This window comes from Diceros bicornis, chromosome 15 (genome assembly GCF_020826845.1).
Source record: "Diceros bicornis minor isolate mBicDic1 chromosome 15, mDicBic1.mat.cur, whole genome shotgun sequence".
Lineage (NCBI taxonomy): Eukaryota > Metazoa > Chordata > Mammalia > Perissodactyla > Rhinocerotidae > Diceros > Diceros bicornis.
Window position 1 is genome coordinate 65,949,508 of NC_080754.1, and position 22,668 is coordinate 65,972,175.

At 42.2% G+C, this 22,668-nt stretch overlaps 1 protein-coding gene across 1 annotated transcript in view; it reads right to left on the reverse strand.

Annotated features, from left to right (window-relative positions):
- Window positions 1-22,668, reverse strand: part of LOC131415025 (NACHT, LRR and PYD domains-containing protein 1b allele 5-like) — a 51,322-nt gene that overhangs the window by 1,919 nt on the left and 26,735 nt on the right. The window contains exons 11-15 of the mRNA XM_058556468.1: window positions 21,853-21,987; window positions 18,568-18,706; window positions 4,238-4,291; window positions 3,912-3,992; window positions 1,071-1,340 (exon numbers count right to left, since the gene is read on the reverse strand). Of these exons, the coding sequence (XP_058412451.1) occupies window positions 1,071-1,340; window positions 3,912-3,992; window positions 4,238-4,291; window positions 18,568-18,706; window positions 21,853-21,987 (679 nt within the window). The remainder of the gene's footprint in view (window positions 1-1,070; window positions 1,341-3,911; window positions 3,993-4,237; window positions 4,292-18,567; window positions 18,707-21,852; window positions 21,988-22,668) is intronic.

Below are 22,668 nucleotides of genomic sequence, written 5' to 3' on the forward strand. Positions count from 1 at the left end.
ATGGAAGAGACTGGCTATCACAGCACAGCAGCCACTGCTGTCAACAGGCAGAAGCTGTATGCAGATGAGCAGATCTCCACAGGTGGGCCTCAGTCATTACGTAATTTCAACATATCCAAGAGTAAGAAGGAACAATTTGATATTGAAACTAGCTATTCTATTTCCTCAGGGCTCCTGCACCCAGGGTCTACAGGGGAGTTCAGAAAGTTTGCCCACCGTGGCTGGAAGCATCCTGTGAGATCACTGAGGGCTGTTCCTTTTCCTATAAACTCTTGGGGCATTAACACACTTTCACATTCTTTTTTGGAATAAAAAGTCCAAATAGAATTCCAAACGAAACCTCTCTGTGGCTTGGTGAGGCTTCTGAGAAGTAACACTACATTTATTAACTACCGTAACAACAGAGAATAATAAAACTTTTGAGTTGGTTTGACCTTGCGTATAACAATGTACTAAGTCAAGCCACAAAAAAAGAAGTGCTTAAAAACAAAGGAAGGAACCGTGTGGTTTTCTGGATTGAGACTAGAAACAACTCCCTGAGCCCTCGCTGGGCTCTGCTTTTTCCCTTCCTTTCTCTCGGCTGGAGGCTCACGGGTGCCACCCAGTGGCCTTCCCCAGTACTGCTTCAGCACCACAGAAGGCCCAGAAGGCTCAATGCTACCAGTCACGTGTGGAGTGCCATCGTGTCATTCACATCCACCCCTGACTGAGCCTTCCTACCGGCCTGGAGCTTTACATGCACTACCTGTTTTCATTCTCACAACCCTAGGACACACAGGGTTTTGCATCCATTTGACAGACGGCAACAGAGAGGCATAACGTTAGGTTAAGAGTTTGCTTCGTCACAAAGCTGGCCGGCACTTGGGCTGGGATTTGAACTCTTCCCAACTCCACGCACAAATCCTCTCTCCTTAGACGATGGCAGCCCACATGCTTACTGCCGTATCTGCATACTTCTCTGAACCACGCTTATCCATAGCCAAGCAACACATTCTATAGCAGAAATTTGCTAATCGCAAAGACATGGCTTGATTCTGAGTCAACGACTAATGCAGACAATTCCTGCTCACCTTTCAGCACATCCTGGACTTCCACTGGGGCATTTCTCAAGCAGCTGTATAAATTCTGGGCTGTGGCATTACCCTGCTCCTTTTCTTGCCACTTCTTCAGCATCTTAAAGTTACAGATCGTAACGTCTTCTTTCTTCTCCTGCATATCATCAATATCTCGGGTCTCCAGCTCCAGGTTGGCAGCGGCGACTTTTCTCCACTCCTTCCCCAGCTTCCCAGCAAGGGTGATCAGCTGAGCATCTGTTAGCAGGGCTCTGGCCTTCACTCCATCTGAAAGCAGACGAGGAATTCAGCAGTTCCTCTCACCACTTCAACCACTTGTAACAATTTATACTGAAAACGTAGTCTCCTTATATAAGTAAGGACACCATGAATTCTAACTTTAACTGATTTTAAAATATGTTTAAATGCTGAAAAATCCCTGCTTTCCAAACTATTGTAAGGACTAAAGGGAACTATTTCATATAGTAACACTAAACCGGGGTATAATGTTCACAGTGATAATCAGTAAGTCAGGGAATAAGACTGTTTTACAAAGCAGTACAAATTACGCTAGAATAAAAAAAAAAATCAGAGACCAAAAATAATTTACATGGCGCAAAAAGAAAAACATACAGCTCTGCCCTTGCCCAGCTGTGTGTCTTTATGCAACGTCAGCACCACAAACAGAGGCCACCGCAGAGCTCACTACAGGGTGTGGCAGAACAGAACCGCAGTCTCCACTGCACCACCTCCTGGCATTCCGGGAAAAAACACATTCCACGGAAGAGTCATGGGATGGTATCTGTGTTATTGGTTGATCCCTAAGAAACAGTGTCATAATCTTGGAAGGGCATATGTTTGCCAGTGCAAAACACTGGCCTCATGAAAATGTTTGCCCTATCATTAAGCTACATTTTCTACTTTCATATTTTTTAGCCGGCTGTGCTCTGGTGCAGCAAAGCTCACTGGCTGCAGAGTTCTGGGTAAGGATCCTCAAAGCATTACACTGGAGGGGATGCTGGAAGGGAGTGAGAGGTAAGAAGAGTACTTCCTGCCCCTCCTCCGGAACCACAACACCTCTGCTCAACTACAGCCAACCATTTATTAATGTGAATTGAACATTTGTGCCTGAACCCTTCCCCACTCTTTTACTTTCTAGACTGAAGAACAGGGTCCCTAAAGATGGCCTCTGCCCTCTAGTGTTTCCTGACACGTGGTCGGCTGCTCCTAGCTCTCATAACTTCTGACACAAGGAAAACTGCACAGGAAACCTACTGATCGTCAAGCTCTCAGGACCACCACAAGGCCCACTGCATCAGACTCTGAACCTGAATGTTAGCGGGTCTCGAGGTGATGCTGCTAGGGCTGAGTGCCGACCATATTTTAAAAAGCAACACAGTGATATACTGTGAGTAAAAAAATATCAGGGTAGTGACTCAATATCTCAAAGAATGTTGTGAAAATACCTAAACAAAAGTAAATCTTGATTCATTTATTTAGATACCACATTGTCAACTCCAAAAAGGTTGGAAATTCTTAATCTATGTATTATTTAATAATTCGAATTCCATTTCTAGTTACTTGCTATTGGAGCTAATTTTAAATAGCCAAATAATTGCATGAAACAAGAAAAACTTTTCCTATATGTCAATCTAACATAAAATTGCGTCCCACTCAGTTATAAGATGAATAAGTCTGAGGATCTAATGTACAGCATGGTGACTGTCTCTAACAACAATGCACTGTATACTTGGAATTCACTGAGAGTAGGTCTTAACATTCTCACCACCAAAAAAAAAGGTAACTATATGAGGTGATAGATGTGCTAATTAACTTGATTGGAAAATATTTCACAAAGTATATATCAAATCATCACATTGTACACTTTAAGTATACACAATTTTATTAGTCAATTATATCTCAATAAACCTAGAAAAATGTATTCCAATTTAGTTAGGTCTTAAAAATAATTCCAGAGTCTCACTTATTTTGATGTTCACTTAATAAAAATAACATTAAACAGTTCTACAGTGATATGCAGTAAAACCACACACCTGTCACCCTCACAGCCTCCTGCTCTAGAAACTGAAGAGTATCTTATTTCACTTGGTGGAGAAACAATTTATCTGCTTTTAGACATTCATACCTTACAATAATAGGAAAAGAACAGGTATTTTGATGGAAGGGTTAACTTGGGGAGCTACATGAGGCTCCTAAAGCCGTGAGACTTTGTCTCATGAGTCTGAGTTTCTAAACTGAGGTTTGTGAGTTCTGGTTGGACTTGAATTTTGAGCTATACAGTCCATCTTCTGGGTCCTCAGAGAACTGTTGTTAAATGTTTTAAATCTCTATTGTATTTTCACGACTATTGAGCCTTGGTCTCTGCCATTTAATTGGAAGAAACTGAGACTTGCCTCCAATAATTGAGCTGGAGGTTCTCCACCCCAGATGCAGCTGACAACTGTGAAGCCAATGAGAGCTCACACGGACATTCAGTTTCCTCCATTCAATCAACACTCATTGTCTTCTACATAAGAGACCATGCTCAGAGGGATGGGAATCGTACAGATGGACAGACCATGGTCCCTACCCTTACGGCCTGTAAGGGAGCTCCCCCCAACCCCCTATTCTACTTTGAGTGAAGGGGAAGAGTAGGGAGTCAAGCTGGCAACGTCCTGGGGCAGACCAAGGAGGACCTCACCCAGGCCTGGGGAGCCACAGGGAAAAGGCACCCAGGGCGACAGGCAGAACTGGGATGCGGCTGCAGGAAGCGCGAGCCACCAGCATGTGTGTGGGATGAATGTCAACGGCAGAGACCAGGGAAAAATAATTTATACCACTGATGACATTTTTACAAACCTGAAGTGTCAATCTGCTTCATTCTTTTATCATAGGCCTCCTCATCAGGTAAGCTGCTACTCAATTTTCGTCGCCTGTTACCTTAAAAAAAAAAAATCAACAAGTTGGCTTTCCCTTATGTTTCTTATTTCCTACCCACCTCCCATCTGGAATTTCTTGTTAAATCATCATTCGGGTAGAAACAAATTGAAACAGGTTCAAAGGTTGTTCAGATGATTGAGAGTGCTACAGAACATGTAACAGATCCTTCGCAAGACCACGTCTGCACAGCAAAACAAACCTCCCAGCAGACGGAAGGAGCAGTGAGTCCAGTTACCAGCACTTACCACCTGTGCTCCTTTTCGAACTGTTCCGATCCTGATCATGCTGAACCCAGTCACCTGTTAAAGCACAATGAGCATCAACTGGAGAAGCAACATGGAACGTGAACCACAGAAAGCAATCAGTGAAAGCGTGTGCAGCTCTCAAGTCTCAGCAACCTCTCTGCAGCTCAAGTATGAGTCTGGGGCTTGAACTCGGTACATGCACAACGCACTTGGCTTGAATTTTGAGATAAATAACCAGTACTCCTTCCAACAGGTCTATGGGGCAAGTGCTTCCCAAACTAAGTCATCTGCCTGCCACTGTGTGGTTTTTGTCACACCCGTATGCCAGGTGAAAGGTTACTTATCTAGTATGTCTTTAAATTTATACCTGTTATTGTAAACAGAACACTGGTATCACCTGCCATATGGAGAAGGAAGCCATAAAAGTAAACACTTTTTATTTTAAATGTATTTATATGTAGTCCACCTAAAACAATCTTCTATATTATCATGCTGTACTCGGGGAGTTCTTCCTGGACACGTCACTGTGACTCTCCACCACCTCCCTGTTTGGAATTCAGTCCCTGCTCTAGGAGGTGTCTCGTCTGATGCAGACCACTTCACGATGAAGTGAAGACACCTTCATTGTGATGACTGATCTCAACCATTAGCTTAGTCTAAAAAAATAATGGAGACCAGAAACCTCTTACAGTGTAGACTATAATTAAAGAAGTTTAAAAACATCAAACATAAGAGGTCTTATAAAGTGGTCTTTAAAACAACGAAGAGATTCATTCCCAGTCTAGAAGAACATTTGTTGTTCAGGTTGCTCCACAGTGAAGATCTCTGTTACTGTGGCATTTGCTGTGATTAAAAAGAAACATCTGAGTGGCTGAGGAGGAGCAGAAGCCCAGAAAGCTGAAGATGGAGGCGCCAAGAGCACTGAGACAAGAATTTAAAGACTATTTCGAGGAGTGACGTCAGCATCATGGTGGGGTGAGTTGTTCCCACTGTCCCTCCCATTTAAGTTACAACTAAATGGACATTCATTGACCAGCAGAGAACTCCCTGCACAGCACAACAGGACGTCTAAGAGATCCACGTGGCCGTGCATGTGAAGGTGGGTGGACTGGATCCCCAGGAGCCAGTGGAACTAGGTGAGCACACCCATCCCCCTCCCCAGGAGCAGCCATCCAGGTCCCGGATCCTCACACAGTGGCTGGTGCAACTGTAAGAGGAGGTGGGGGACAGCCTGGTCTGCGCAAACGCTTTTGGAGTTGCAGCCTGGCCCTTGGGAGTACCCACCATGCCATGTGGGCCCCACCCCTGGGAACGCTCCTCACCAAGTGGCGTGGTTCAACCCCCACGAAGGAGCCCCCACCAAGTGCAGTGGCTCAGCCGCGCTGCCCACAAGCACAGAGCCGGCCCTCAGGCAGAAGAAAGCACCCCACCCCTCCCCCCGGCACACCAGCTCAGCCAGTCCCTGCCGAGTGCAGTGGTCCCACACCAGACAGACCCGCGGGCAGAGCACAGAGGCCCCGCCTGCACGTGCACGCATGACCCGCCAAGCAGCTGCGGCCAGCGCGCGAACGCAGAGAAGCCCTGCCGGCACAACTTCCAGCAGATGGGGCAGGGCACCAAACACAGCTCCTGCCCCCACCCCAGCGGTGGCAGATGGAATCTGTGACCTGATACCACCACAAAGGCACTGGCAAAAGATCACGTCATCAAACACCAGGAAGAACTACAGTAACACTGCAGTGCAGAAAGAAGATGACAAGTCTCCAGAAACCAACCCTGAACTCACAGAAATTTACAATCTAAATGGCAGAGAACTCAAAATAGCTGTCATAAAAAACTCAACGAGCTACAAGAAAACTCAGAAAGACAGTTCAATGAGCTCAGGAATAAAATTAATGAGCAGAAGGAATACTTCACCAAAGAGAGTGAAACTCTTAAAAAAAAAAAAAACAGAAATTCTGCATATGAAGAACACAATTAATGAGATAAAAAATAATCTAGAAACCATAAAAAATAGAGCTGACATTATGGAGGACAGAATTAGTGATTTCGAGGAAAGAAATATAGAAATGCTTCAGGTGGGGGAAGAGAGAGAACTAAGATTTTTAAAAAATGAAGAAATTCTTCGAGAAATATCCGACAATTAGGAAAGGCAAGATAAGGATTATAGGTATTCCAGAGGGAGAAGAGCGGGAGAAAGGAGCACAGAACTTATTCAAAGAAATAACAGCTGAGAACTTCCCAAACCTGGGAAACGAACTGGACTTATAAGCACATGAAGCCAATAGAACTCCTAATTATATCAATGCAAAAAGACCTTCTCCAAGGCATGTAATAGTAAAACTGGCAAAAGTCAATGACAAAGAAAAAAATATTAAGGGCAGCAAGGCAAAAGAAAACAACCCACAAAGGCACCTCTATCAGGCTTTCAGTGGATTTCTCAGCAGGAAGCTTATAGGCTAGGAGAGAATGGGATGATATATTCAAAATTCTGAAAGACAAAAACTTTCAGCCAAGAATACTCTATTCAGTGAAACTATTCTTCAGATATGATGGAGAAATAACAGCTTTCCCAGATTAACAAAAGCTGAGGGAGTTCATTGCCACTAGACATCCCCTACAAGAAATGATGAAGGAAGTCATTCTACCTGTAACAAAAAAGGAAACATTTACAAAACCTTGAACAAGGAGATAAATAGACAGACAGAATCAGAAAACTGCAGCTCTATATCAGAATAGGTCAGTAAACAATTATAAAAGACAAAAGGAAGGAAAACGTCAAAAATAACTAAAAACACTTCAATTTAGTCACAAACTCACAACACAGAAAAGAACAATTTGTGACAACAATAACTCAGAAGGGGAAGAGGAAACGGACTGAACCTGCTTAGTCTAATGTAGATAAAAGGCTATAAGAAAATGGACCATCTCGGGGCTGGCTCAGTGGCGAGAGTGGTTAAGTGCACGAGCTCCACTTTGGCGGCCCAGGGTTTGCAGGTTCAGATCCCGGGCGCGCAGTGACGCACCGCTTGTCAAGCCATGCTGTGGCGGCATCTCATATAAAGTGGAGAAAGATGGACATGGATGTTAGCTCAGGGCCAATCTTCCTCAGCAACAAAGAGGAGGATGGGCATCAGATGTTAGCTCAGGGCCAATCTTCCTCACCAAAAAAAAAAAGAAGAAAGAAAGAAAATGGACTATCTCATCCATGAGATCTTTTATACAAACCTCATGGCAACCACTAAACAAATAATCAGAGCAGAGCCACAAATCACAAAATAAGAGAAAACTGAGAAAACCAACACAGAAAACCACCAAACTGAAATGGCAATCAGAAATACAAGGGAAGAGACAAGTCAAGATGGCAGCGTAAGCAGACTCTGAACTCACCTCCTCCCAAGGACACAGCCAATTTACAACTACTCTTGGAAAAATTACCCCTGAGACAGCACTGAAAACTGGATAAGAGGAACTCCTGCAACAACGGACAATCCTAATTGAGGTGGAAGAGGCAGAGACTCCCTTCTGGAGAGGAAAAACGCTGTCTTCACAAGCCACAGCACCTCACAGCCGCCCAGGAGCAGCCGAAAGGTATGCAGCCCTCTCTGGAGGAGTGGGGCCCTGAGCCGGGGAGCGCCCCCGCTGTGGGCATTTTGTGGATCCAGCACAATCGACACGAGGGGCATAATATCTGACTTTGCCTGCTACTGAAACACTGGGGAGTACCCCCAGAAAAGCTGGTTCACAAAGAAATTAAAACCAGCTCTTAAAGGGCGCACACGCAAACCCACCTGTTTCAGAAAGCAACCTAAAATCACCAGAAAGAAAGGCGCACAGTGCTTTGGTGAAAAGAGACTCACCTGATAGGCCCTGAGTGCATCCTGGTGAGAAATGAGACCTCTCCAGGGACTGGGACATTGGGGGCGGCCATTGTTGTGGCCTGGTGTGGCATGCTGACACAGACACCATTGGAGTTCTCCCTGGGGCCTGCTAGCCCAGGGTCTGCCCCACCCACTAGAGCACCGATTTAATACAGCTCAGCCAGGGCAGGCAGCCCACCCTAGAGACTGGCCCCACCCAACAACAAGCCCTCAGGCAACTTGTGGGCCTGCATAGATTGGTGACTGGATTCTCTGCAGCCTGGCAACTGAGCCCACTTCAGTGGGGCAGGGCATGCACAAGGAGCGGGTGGAGAGTGTGGGGCTCTCGCCATGGAGAGACTGGGTCCACTTCAGGAGGTCAGGGCACGCACATGGGGCAGGACTGTGTTGACTGTGTGTGTGGACCTGTGGGCGGCAGGGCTTGTCAGCTGCAGAAGACTTGTGCTTCTCAAAGACACACAAAGGGGGTTGCCCCACCTTCCAAAGCCTGAAACAATTCGGTACTCCCGTGCCTGAGGCCAGCCCCACACAGCTGCAATCCTCAGAGAGCTGACAAGAGACCTAAAGGCTGGAGGCTTATAGCAATTGTAAGCCCCTGAGCCTAACAACGTGCCACACTGGGGGCCTAACTCAAAAGAAATACTGCAACACAAATGTGGTATTAGAACTTGAAGCCAGCTGTGCTGGGGCTCCCCACACCTGATAAAGAGACTGAAGGGCCCACAACAACTACAAGCAGCTGAGCATTACAACAGCTGGCCAGGAGCATAACTCAGCCTCCCTGGGCTCCTAAGGGAGAGCAAACAGGCCACAACAGAAGGGGACACATAGCCCACATAGGGGTCACACCTGGAACATTGAGAACTGAGGGAAGCATACTGCAGGCCTCCTAAGACATCACTTATATAAGGTCACCTATCCAAGAGCAGGAGACGTAGCTGACCTACCTAATACGTAGACACAAGCACAGGGAAAGAGGCAAAATGAGGAGGCAAAGGAATACATTCCAAGTAAGGGAATAGGACAAAACCCCAGAAAAGGAACTAAGTGAAACAGAAATGAGCAACCTACCCGACAGAGAGTTCAAACAAAGAGTGTTAAGGATTCTCACTGATCTGGGGAGAAGAATAGATGAACTCAGTGAGAATGTCAACAAAGAAATGGAAGATACAAAAAAGAGCCAAACAGAAATGAAGAATACAATACTGGAAATGAAAAATTCACTAGAGGGACTCAAAAGCAGCGTAGAGAATACAGAAGAACAGATCTGTGAGCTGGACGAAAGACTAGAAGAAATTACCCAAGCTGAACAGGTAAAAGAGAAAAGAATTAAAAAGAATGAGGACAGTCTAAGGGACCTCTGGGACAACATCAAGCACACTAACATCCGTGTTATAGGTGTCCCGGAAGGAGAAGAGCGAGACAAAGGGGGAGAGAATCTATTTCAAGAAATAATAGATGAAAACTTCCCTAACCTAAGGAAGGAAACAGACATCCAGGTACAGGAAGCACAGAGAGCCCCAAACAAGATAAACCCAAAGAGGCCCACACCAAGACACACCATAATCAAAATGTCCAGAATTAAAGATAAAGAGAGAATCCTAAAAGCCGCAAGAGAAAGACAAGTTACATACAAAGGAAACCCCATAAGGCTATCAGCTGACTTCTCAGCAGAAACCTTACAGGCTAGAAGAGAGTGGCACGATATATTTAAAGTGCTAAAAGGAAAAAACTTACAGCCAAGAATACTCTACCCAGCAAGGTTATCATTCAAAATTCAAGGAGAGATCAAAAATTTCCCAGACAAGCAAAAATTAAAGGAGTTAGTCACCAAGAAACCAGTGCTACAAGAAATGTTAAAGGGACTGATTTAAGGGGACAAGAGAAGACCACAAATAGGAAAAATTATCTATTTCCATGATAAGAGGGTAATGGATACAAATGCACAAAAAAGAGGTTAAATATGATACCAAAAACATAAAATGAGGGAGGAGGGGAGTTAAAGAGTAGAGCTTTCAGACAGAGGTCAAACTAAAGAGACCATCAATTCTGTATAGAAGGAAAAAGGAACAGAGAGGGACTACTAAAACACTGAGGAAAAAAAAAGATAAAAAATGGCAATAAGTACATACTTATCAATAGCTACTTTAAACATCAATGGACTAAATGCTCCAATTAAAAGGCATAGGGTGGCTGATTGGATAAAACAACAAGACATATATATGCTGCATACAAGAGACACACTTCAGACCTAAAGACACTCACACACTGAAAGTGAAGGGATGGAAAAAGATACTCCATGCAAATGGCAATGAAAAGAAAGCTGGGGTAGCAGTACTCATATCAGACAAAATAGACTTTAAAACAAAAACTGTAAAAAGAGACAAAGAAGGGCATTACATAATGATCAAGGGAACAATCGAACAAGAGAATGTAACACTTGTAAATATCTACGCACCCAATGTAGGTGCACCTAAATATATAAAGCAATTATTAACAGACATAAAAACAGAAATAGACAGTAACACAATAATAGTAGGGGACCTTAACACTCCACTTACACCAACAGACAGATCATCCAAACAGAAGATCAATAAGGAAACATTGGCCTTAAATGACACACTAGAACACATGGACCTAGTAGATATATACAGAGCATTCCATCCAAAAACTGAAGAATACACGTTCTTTTCAAATGCACTTGGATCATTCTCCAGGATTGATCACATATTAGGCCACAAAACAAGTCTCCATAAATTTAAGAAGATTGAAATAATACCAAGCATCTTTTCTGACCACAACGGTATGAAACTAGAAATCAACTATAGGAAGAAAATCAGAAAAGCCACAAATACATGGAGATTAAACAAAATGCTACTGAACAACGACTGGGTTAACGAAGAAATCAAAAAATACCTGGAGACAAATGAAAATGAAAATATGACATGCCAGAATTTATGGGATATAGCAAAAGCGGTTCTAAGAGGGAAGTTTATAGCAATATAGGCCTATCTCAACAAACAAGAAAAATCTCAAATAAACAATCTAACAATGCACCTAAAGGAACTGGAAAAGAAGAACAAACAAAGCCCAAAATCAGTAGAAGAAGGGAAATAATAAAAATTAGAGCAGAAATAAATGAAATAGAGACCAAAAAAAAATAGAAAAAATTAATAAAACCAAGAGCTGGTTCTTTGAAAAGATCAACAAAATTGACAAACCTTTAGCTAGACTCACCAAGAAAAAAAGAGAGAAGGCACAAATAAGTAAAATCAGAAATGAAAGAGGAGAGGTTACAACAGACACCTCAGAAATACAAAAGATTATAAGAGAATACTATGAAAAGCTATATGCCAACCAATTCGACAATCTGGAAGAAATGGATCAATTCTTAGAATCATACAACCCTCCAAAATTGGATCAAGAAGAAGTAGAGAATTTGAATAGACAATTCACCAGTAAGAAGATCAAAACAGTAATCACAAACCTCCCCAAAAATAAAAGTCCAGGACCAGACGGCTTCCCTGGTGAATTCTACCAAACATTCAAAGAAGACTTAATACCTATCCTTCTCAAACTCTTCCAAAAAATTGAGGAGCGGGGGAAGCTCCCTAACTCATTCTATGAAGCTGACACTACCCTGATACCAAAACCAGACAAGGACAACAGAAATAAAGAAAATTACAGGCCAATATCACTGATGAACATCGATGCAAAAATCCTCAACAAAATACTAGCAAATCCCATACAACAATACGTTAAAAAGATTATATACCATGATCAAGTGGGATTTATTCCAGGTACGCAGGGATGGTTTAACATTCGCAAATCAATCAACATAATACACCACATTAATAAAATGAAGAATAAAAATCACATGATCATCTCAATAGATGCAGAGAAAGCATTTGACAAGATACAGCATCCATTTATGATAAAAACTCTGAATAAAATGAGTATAGAAGGAAAGTACCTCAACATAATAAAGACCATATATGACAAACCCACAGCTAATATCATCCTCAACGGTGAAAAACTGAAAGCTATCCCTCTAAGAACAGGAACCAGACAACAATGCCCACTGTCACCACTCCTATTTAACATAGTACTGGAAGTCCTAGCCAGAGCAATCAGGCAAGAGAAAGAAAGAAAAGGGATCCAAATTGGAAAGGAAGAAGTGAAACTCTTACTATTTGCAGATGACATGATTTTATATATAGAAAACCCTAAAGAATCCATCAGAAAACTTTTAGAAGTAATAAACGAATATGGTAAAGTTGCAGGATACAAAATCAACATACAAAAATCAGTTGCATTTCTATACACTAACAACGAAGTAGCAGAAAGAGAAATTAAGAATACCATCCCATTTACAATTGCAACAAAAAGAATAAAATACCTAGGAATAAACTTAACAAAAGCGGTGAAAGATCTGTACACCAAAAACTATAAAACATATCTGAAAGAAATTGAAGAAGACACAAAGAAATGGAAAGATATTCAGTGCTCTTCGATTAGAAGAATTAACATAGTTAGGATGTCCATACTTCCTAAAGCAATCTATAGATTCAATGCAATCCCTATCAAAGTTCCAACAACATTTTTCACAGAAATAGAACAAAGAATCCTCAAATTTATATGGAACAACAAAAGACCCCGAATAGCTAAAGGAATCTTGAGAAAAAAGAACAAAGCTGGAGGTATCACACTCCCTGATTTCAAAATATACTATAAAGCTATAGTAACCAAAACAGCATGGTACTGGCACAAAAACAGACACACAGATCAATGGAATAGAATCAAAAGCCCAGAAATAAACCCACACATCTATGGACAGCTAATCTTTGACAAAGGAGCCAAGAACATACAATGGGGAAAAGAAAGTCTCTTCAACAAATGGTGTTGGGAAAACTGGATAGCCACATGCAAAAAAATGAAAGTAGACCCTTACCTTACACCATACACAAAAATTAACTCCAAATGGATTAAAGACTTGAATGTAAGACCTGAAACTATGAAACTTCTAGAAGAAAACATAGGCAGTACGCTCTTGGACATCGGTCTTAGCAACATATTTTCAAGCACCATGTCTGACTGGGCAAGAGAAACAATAGAAAAAATAAACAAACGGGACTACATCAAACTAAAAAGCTTCTGTACAGCAAAGGAAACCATCAACAAAACGAAAAGACAACCTAACAATTGGGAGAAGATATTTGCACACCATACTTCTGATAAGGGCTTAATCTCCAAAATATATAAAGAACTCATGCATCTCAACAACAAAAAAACTACCAACCCAATTAAAAAATGGGCAAAAGACCTGAACAGACATTTCTCCAAAGAAGATATACAGATGGCCAAGAGGCACATGAAAAGATGTTCAAAATCACTATCAGGGAAATGCAAATCAAAACTACAATGAGATATCACCTCATGCCCGTCAGAATGGCTATAATTAACAAGACAGGAAACAACATGTGTTGGAGAGGATGTGGAGAGAAGGGAACTCTCATACACTGCTGGTGGCAGTGCAAACTGGTGCAGCCACTATGGAAGACAGTATGGAGATTCCTCAAAAAGTTAAGGATAGAACTACCATATGATCCAGCTATTCCACTGTTGGGTATTTATCCAAAGAACTTGAAAACACCAATTTGTAAAGGTACATGCACTCCTGTGTTCAGTGCAGCGTTATTCACAATAGCCAAGACTTGGAAGCAACCTAAGTGCCCATCAAGGGACGAATGGAGAAAGAAGATGTGGTATATATACACAATGGAATACTACTCAGCTATAAGAAATGATGAAATCCAGGCATTTGTGACAACATGGATGGACATTGAGGGTATAATGCAAAGTGAAATAAGTCAGAGGGAGAAGTTCAAATACCGTATGATTTCCTTCATTAAGCAGTAGATAATAACAACAATAAACAAACACATAGAAACAGAGATTGGATTGGTGGTTACTAGAGGGGAAGGGGGGAGGGAGGAGGGTGAAAGGGATAATTCGGTACACATGTGTGGTGATGGGTTGTAATTAGTATTTTGGTGGTGAACATGATGTAATCTATGCAGAAATAGAAGTATCATGATGTACACCTGAAATTTTTACAATGTTATAAACCAATGTTACTGCAATAAACAAAAAATTTAAAAAAAAATAAAAAATAAATAAAAATTTTCTTTATTATAATAAAAAAAAAAAGAAGAAGAAGAAATAGAGAATCTGAATAGATCAATCACAAATAAAGAGATTGAAACAGTAATCAAAAACCTCCCAAAAAACAAAAGTCCAGGACCAGATGGCTTCTCTGGAGAATTCTACCAAACATTTAAAGATTTAATACATATCCTTCTCAAACTATTCCAAAAAATTAAAGAAGATGGAACGCTTTCCAACTCATTCTATGAGGCCAACACTACCCTGATACCAAAACCAGACAAGGACAACACAAAGAAGGAAAATTACACGCCAATATCACTGATGAGCATAGATGCAAAAATCCTCAACAACATACTGGCGAATTGAATGCAGCAATACATTAAAAGGATCATACACCACAATCCAGGGAGATTTATTCCAGGGGCGCAGGGATGGTTCAACACTCGCAAATCAATCAATGTGATACACCCCATTAACAAAACTTGGAATAAAAATCACATGATCATCTCAATAGATGTAGAGAAAGCATCTGACAAGATACAACATCCATTTATAAAAACTCTCAATAAAATGGGTATAGAAGGAAAGTACTTTAACATAATAAAAGCCATATATGACAAATCCACCGCCAACATCATACTTAATGGGGAAAAACTGGAAGCCATCCCTCTGAGAACAGGAACAAGACAAGGGTGCCCATTCTCACCACTCCTATTCAACATAGTACTGTAGGTTTTGGCCAGAGCAATTAGGCAAGAAAAAGAAATAAAAGGGATTCGAATTGGAAAGGAAGAAGTGCAACTCTCGCTGTTTGCAGATTACATGATTCTATATACAGAAAACCCTAAAGAATCCACCAGAAAGCTATTAGAAATAATCAACAACTACAGCAAAGTTGCAGGGTACAAAATCAACATACAAAAATCAACTGCATTTCTATATACTAATAATGAACTAGCAGAAAGAGAAGTCAAGAATACAATCCTATTTATAATCACAACAAAAAGAATAAAATATCTAGGAATAAATTTAACCAAGGAGGTGAAAGACCTATATACTGAACACTATAAGACATTATTGAAAGAAATCAAAGAAGACATAAAGAAATGGAAAGATATTCCACACTCATGGTTTGGAAAAATAAACATAGTTAAAATGTCCATATTACTTAAAGCAATCTACAGATTCAGTGCAATCCCAATCAGAATCCCAATGACATTCTTCACGGAAATAGAACAAAGAATCCTAAAATTTATATGGAACAACAAAAGACTGAATAGCCAAAGCAATCCTGAGAAAAAGAACAAAGCTGGAAGCATCACACTCTCTGATTTCAAAATATACTACAAAGCTGTAGTAATCAAAACAGCATGGTACTGGCAGAAAAACAGATACACAGATCCATGGGAAAAAATCAAAAGCTCAGAAATAAACCCATGCATCTATGGACAGCTAATCTTCGACGAAGGAGACAAGAACATACAATGGAGAAAGGAAAGTCTCTTCAATAAATGGTGTTGGGAAAACTGGACAGCCACATGCGAAAGAATGAAAGTAGACCATTATCTTACACATACACAAAAATTAACTCAAAATGGATTAAAGACTTGAATCTAAGCCCTGAAACCATAAACCTCCTAGAAGAAAATATAGGCAGTACACTCTGACATCAGTCTTAGCGTCATCTTTTCAAACTCCATGTCTCCTCAGGCAAAGGAAACAAAAAAAAATAAACAAATGGGACTACATCAAACTAAAAAGCTTCTGCAAGGCAAAGAAAACTATGAATAAAACGAAAAGACAAACCACCAACTGGGAGAAAATATTTGCAAATCATATATCCAACAAGGGGTTAATTTCCAAAATATATAAAGAACCCATATAGCTCAACAACAAAAAGACAAACAACCCGATCAAAAAATGGGCGGAGGATATGAACAGACATTTTTGCAAAGAAGATATACAGATGGCCAACAGGCATATGAAAAGATGTTCAACATCACTAATTATGAGGGAAATGCAAATCAAAACTACAATGAGATATCACCTCACACCCATCAGAATGGCTATAAGTAACAAGACAAAAATAACAAATGTTGGAGAGGATGTGGAGAAAAGAGAACCCTCATACACTGCTGGTCGGACTGCAAACTGGTACAGCCACTATGGAAAACAGTTGGGAGATTCCTCAAAAAATTAAAAATAGAAACACCATACGATCCAGCTATTCCACTCCTGGGTATTTATCCAAAGAACATGAAATCAACAATTGAAAGAGATCTATGCACCCCTATGTTCACTGCAGCATTATTCACAATAGCCAAGACCCGGAAGCAACCCAAGTGCCCATCAACGGATGAATAGATAAAGAAGATGTGGTGTATATACACACACACATAATGGAATACTACTCGGCCATTAAAAAAGACAAAATTCTCCCATTTGCAACAACATGGACGGACCTGGAGGGTATGATGTTAAGCAAAATGAGCCAGACTAAGACAAACACTGTATGATTTCACTCATATGTGGATGACTAACAAACATGTGGATAAAGAGAACAGATTAGTGGTTACTAGAGGGGAAGAGGGTGAGGGAGTGGGCGAAAGGGGTAAAGGGGCACATATGTATGGTGACGGATAAAAACTAGACTATTGGTGGTGAGCACAATGCAGTCTATACAGAAACTGACATATAATAACGTAGACCTGAAATTACACACTGTTATAAATCAATATGACCTCAATAATATGAAAAATAAATTTTAAAAAGTAACGTTTCAAATTCATTTATTTGAACAAATAATGAATATCAAGAAAAACAATACAATCCCCAACACACAGTCCCAACCAGGACTCTTCACGGGTTAGGTCATTTAACTCGGATAAAAGGGCCTGTTTCAAACTGGCTAACTTAAGGATATAATACTAAGAATAAGAATTGATCACATCTACCGAAAAGGCTCATGTTGAAACTAGGACTGAGAATTCCAAGATGACCAGGTCAGGTTTCATTTCCAGAGCACAAGACATGATAGGAAATACAGACTCAAGGAACATGATCTGTATTTTGGAAAGAGAGACATAATGTATACGGACTGGGACACAGCACTCATCCTATGTCATGAAGAGCAGTTGTAATTTGTCCACATGTAACCCAACGGATACAGAAGAAACAAGCTAGAAAAGGATTCAAAGGTTGTTCAGATGATAAAGAGATTTACAGAATACTTAACAGACCCTTGATGTTATTACATTTCTGTAGCAAAATAAACATTCTGGAGAATGAAAGGACCAGAAGACTAAAGAAACCCCTTTAATGTCCAGCTACTGGCACTTACCACTTGTGCTGCTTTTCAGAACGATACTGTAGTCAACGCGGGACTATGTGTGATACCAAGAGAGTTATGGTACTATAATCCAAAATGCAAATGATGCAAAAATCATTTCTACTACAGACATGTGGCACTGGCAGGAGGGACCACAGTGCCATGTGCAGATGAGGATACTGCAGCCACAGTGCGTTGAAAGACTTGCCCACACTCCCACATGGAGCTGGTTAATTCTCAGGCCGGAACTAGAACCCATACGATCTCATTCCCAACCCCCCTACTTCTGCCTCCCTTCTGGCTCCAAAATGTGTTCACTATACACATGTCTGTTGTTCTAATGAGTCCCTTCAAATAGAAGCGGAGGTCAAGCTCAGATCTGCCTGCGGAGGGGGCAGGGGCAGCTGCCTGGGTCCGGAGTCTCCTCCCCAGGGCAGTCTACATGGGCTGCAGCCTCCCCCACTTCTCCCAGAGCAGGAGAGGGCGCGAAAGAGGTGGTTGCCAGAGGGCTTCTCAGCACCAAACACTAACAGGGAGAAAGCATTCCACAGCAGAGCTGTGATCACACAGAGCAGCAGCTCTCCGCTGAAGACTGAAGGAGCAGGATCTGGCAAACGAGACGTGTAATCAACCAAAATGCAGATCTACATCCAGGTCACGGAAGAGACTTTGTCGCAATATCCCTAATGCCCATTAAAATATCTAAGATCCAAACCTCAGCGTGCTTAAGAGAAAAACAACCCTCTCTCAGCTAAGCCCACCTACTGTTTGCAGCCTCGGCACACTGGATGATGGGTATCTGAGAACCAGAGCCAGCACGTCTGCTCCAGGAGCTGGGCCTTGCTTTCCCTGAGTCAGATTTCTAAAGGTTATGGGATGGGACAGACAGGGACTCTCTGTGCTTCCCACCCCCACACCCCACAGAGTTTTCACTCAAGATTCAAGACACTTACATTCTCTCAGTTTTGCTTTCCATACAATTTCCTCAGAATCCATTTCAACCAAAAGCAATTTAAACTCCACTGGTTGCTCCAAATACACTTCAATATAACTTTTCAATTTTAAAAGTGAACCATCAACAAATTCAATTTCCTTTAAAAAAGAAAACAGTGCATTAATTGACGACATAAAACGTCAAATAAGGAATGACAGCAGGGTGAGTGCCTACTCAGATGCTCCCTGACACCCGGGAACTCACCCTGAGTCACCCTAGCCCCCTGCTTCCAGCCCCTCCTGACTCTAACCTGCTTCCCGAATCACTGTGGCTCCCAGGACCTGGGCCCTGTTTTCCTAAAGCCTAACTTTTCAGCTGTTTCCTGATTTCAACGTTTCATGTTCCCAAACTGGCATGTGTGCCCACCCATCAAGCACCCTTTTAGAAGTGCTTTTAAACTTCCTCACCATCTTTTGCTTACATCGTCCTACAGTCTGGAATTGATTTGAAAACATTTGCAGAACTACACTGAGGTGTTTTATCCACATGCTCTCACTGAACACCACCTTCCCCTAACAAATCCTTTTACTGCTACCTTATGGATAAAGAATCTCAGAGAAGCTAATGAACTTGCCCAAGTCCACATCTAGGAATTGGTGGAACTGAATTTGAATCCACACCTTCTGACTCCAAAGTGTGAGCCTTTAACCCCAATAGACCACCTCCTGCCTCTGACCTCCTCTGCTCCTCTCCAGTCTGGCTAGCAAGCCCAGAGGGAGAAATACGTTTTAAAAAAATCACTGGGCATAGCGACCACAAACCGCTGGTCTGAACCCACCCCTCTGCTCTCCCTTTCCATTCCACATCACTAGCATTGTCCTCACATCCTTCACTGGGTCCCCAGGGCCTATGGAGCTGCGATAACACCTCACACGGTCCCACTCCTTCCACAGCCACCGTGCTCCCGTTTCCCCAGAACTGTCCTGGCACCTCGAGCCCAGCTGCACATTCCCATCACCTCCCTTAGGCACGTGCAGCTCCCTCTTCCAGGGGAGCTCGTCTCTCTCAGTGATTCCCTCTCCCCTCAAACCCAGAACCAAGGTCACCCTGTGGGAAGCTGACCCAGACACCCCGTGCACTCTGTACCTATCTCTACGGTAATACCACATTATGTTAAAACTATTCCCGTACATGAATGGGGTATTTCTCTCTCCACACTAGCATCTTTGGGAAAAAAGATCATGGCCTATAAATCTTAGCTCTTATCCCAGGCTGACCTGTTAGTCTTTTGATAGGCACTTCTGATACATGCCAGTTACACAAAAATCATTAACGGCATAAAACTAAGAACACTTTAGATTTACAGAGTTTTACAAGTTTCAGAGTGCCGCCAAACCATTATCTTATATGACCCTTAGAGCAATCCTGGGAGATTATCCTCATTTTATAGGCCAGAAATTTGGCTAAGAGAGAGCACACAAATAGTGACAGAGCTAGACTACTGACAACCCTCCAGCCATCACTATCTTCTGTAGGAAAGAACTCTGAGGATGATCTCAGTCTCTTCCTGGGCAGATTCACCCATTCAATACGTATTATTCCCTCTCCTAGCAGTTCTTAATCTTGGCAGCACGGTACAGGGAGCTTTAACTAGCCCAATGCTGAGGCCATTCCTAGAGCAATTAAGTCAGTATCTCTGGAGGTGGCACCCAGGCCACAGACCTTTTTAAAGCTCCCAGGGAATTCCATTATGGAGCAAAGGCCAAGAATCACTGTTCTAAGCAAACCCTTCAACTTGAATTCCACCTCCCAGACTAGGCTACAGTTTGCTTTTTGTGAGTGTCTTGATGTCCCATCTGCCAGGGCTTGATCAGCTTGGAAGGGCTGAGAATCAACCTCTCAGATCCATCAGGAGCCAAGGGCAGACGGGCGAGGGCCAGGCTCTCCCAGGCCCCGTTATGTGTCGTGGGCAGATGACCCACCTTCACACATTAGCTTCTTAAGCTACATTGTTGCAAAGCTCAAATGACACTGGGTACAAAGAGATCCTCTGAAACTGGGACTGTCTGGTCAACCTGACTGCTTCTCCAGGGCACCAAGCCCCAGACAATACAACAATGCAACATGGACCACTGCCATTAGCTCTCTCTGGCTTCACATTTTAACGTAATAGAATCAAAGCATGTTTTCAACTTTTCACAAACTATAAAACAAACAAAAAGAGGTGTACAAAAGGAATTCCTACCGAGACATCTCAGCTAGATAAGCTATGGCATACATTCAGAGCACACAGTGAAGTAAGTTTTAAAAATAACTTAGTCATTTAGGAGAAACCAAAATCACTTACAGATGTCACAGTGTGTGCAGTGAACAGTTTAAATCCACTGACAATCTGTTCCCATAACTATTTTTCAAATGCCTTTCAGTAAAAAAAGCCCAATATTCCTTATTAGCAGCTCCTTTCCATTAACCTTCAATGCTCTGCGACTTAAAATTAAACTTGAGGTTTTTATTCCTTTGAAGCTAACATTGTTAAGAATTTAATTAAAAATTCAAGAAAATTTAAAAGCTTTTTAAAGGGAAAGAGAGGGCTGGCCCCGTGGCTTAGCAGTTAAGTGTGCGTGCTCCGCTACTGGCGGCCCGGGTTTGGATCCTGGGGTGCACCGACGCACCCCTTCTCCAGCCACGCTGAGGCGGCGTCCCACATACAGCAACTAGAAGATGTGCAACTATGACATACAACTATCTACTGGGGCTTTGGGGAAAAAAAGGAGGAGGATTGGCAATAGATGTTAGCTCAGAGCCGGTCTTCCTCAGCAAAAAGAGGAGGATTAGCATGGATGTTAGCTCAGGGCTGATCTTTCTCACAATAAATAAATAAAGGGAAAGAGAACGGATAGTCAATTTTTGCAATGGTTGCAGATTAATCCTGAAACTCAACAGCATCTTTGGAATAAATTATGACTTTAGCAAAACAACTGCTTTCTTATAAACAGAGTAATAAAAAATGAGAACTGGGGCCGGCCTCGTGGCACAAGCGGTTAAGTGCACGTGCTCCGCTGCGGCGGCCCGGGGTTCGCGGGTTCGGATCCCAGGCACGCACCGACGCACCCCTTGGCAAGCCATGCTGTGGCTGCGTCCCATATAAAGTGGAGGAAGACGGGCATGGATGTTAGCCCAGGGCTGGTCTTCCTCACAAAAAAAAAAAAATGAGAACAAAATGCATATTTTAAAACCTTCAAAATATCATATTTAAGAAAGGTACATCCTTGCTACTACTCCAAGTGGTTTTTAAAATATATACCTCTGGGGTAATTTCAGCTTCTGGCTCACTGATCAGTCTGTATTTCTTCCCATTCTGCAGTAACTTCTGGCAAACAGGAGGCTTGTCGATTTTCATGAATTTCTTAGAGGAGTGCTTCACAGACTTGGAAATATCCTAAAGGTGGAAATAGGTTTTGATTTTAAAATTCATCAGCAACAACTTTAAGAACGGAACGAGTCCAAGCAGTGCATGTGCCAGCTGGCATCGTCTTCACTTCCTCCTACAAATGACAGCAATGGAAGAACGCTCACAGTGCTCGAAACAGAAATGCCCCAGGGCTAAGGCACTTCTGGTCTGCACTCCAGGATCCTAGATCTCCAAACACCTTTCTGCAAAAGCACTACAGCCAAAAGCAACACATACCCTGCGTGGCACCAGCAACTTGCTTCTGCAGGATTCGAGAAAATTAAATTAGCACTAGCAATATACATTTGTACGAATGACATGCCCATTTCATGTGAAAGGAAAGCAACTACTTTACTGTACGCAGTTCCAGTTCACTCGAAGTTTGTTTCCATCCTTTGATGGGGCCCTAGAGGGGACACTGATTTTATATGTATTGTTTGAATGCCCCAAGGAAGTTAATGTAACCTTTGGCCCAGGATCACACATGAAATTTAGGTTTCCTGAAGGCAAAGTTCAAAGAAATCTTTTCTTACATAGGAGAAAAGTCAACCCAAGAGGCAAAGCTGCAACAGTAGAGCAGCAGTCAGGAAGGACGCCCTGCCTCCCCCACTGTGCGCCCACCACCTGTTTCTCCCCTCACCTCGCCCACAGAATCAGCTGCTGCCTCCA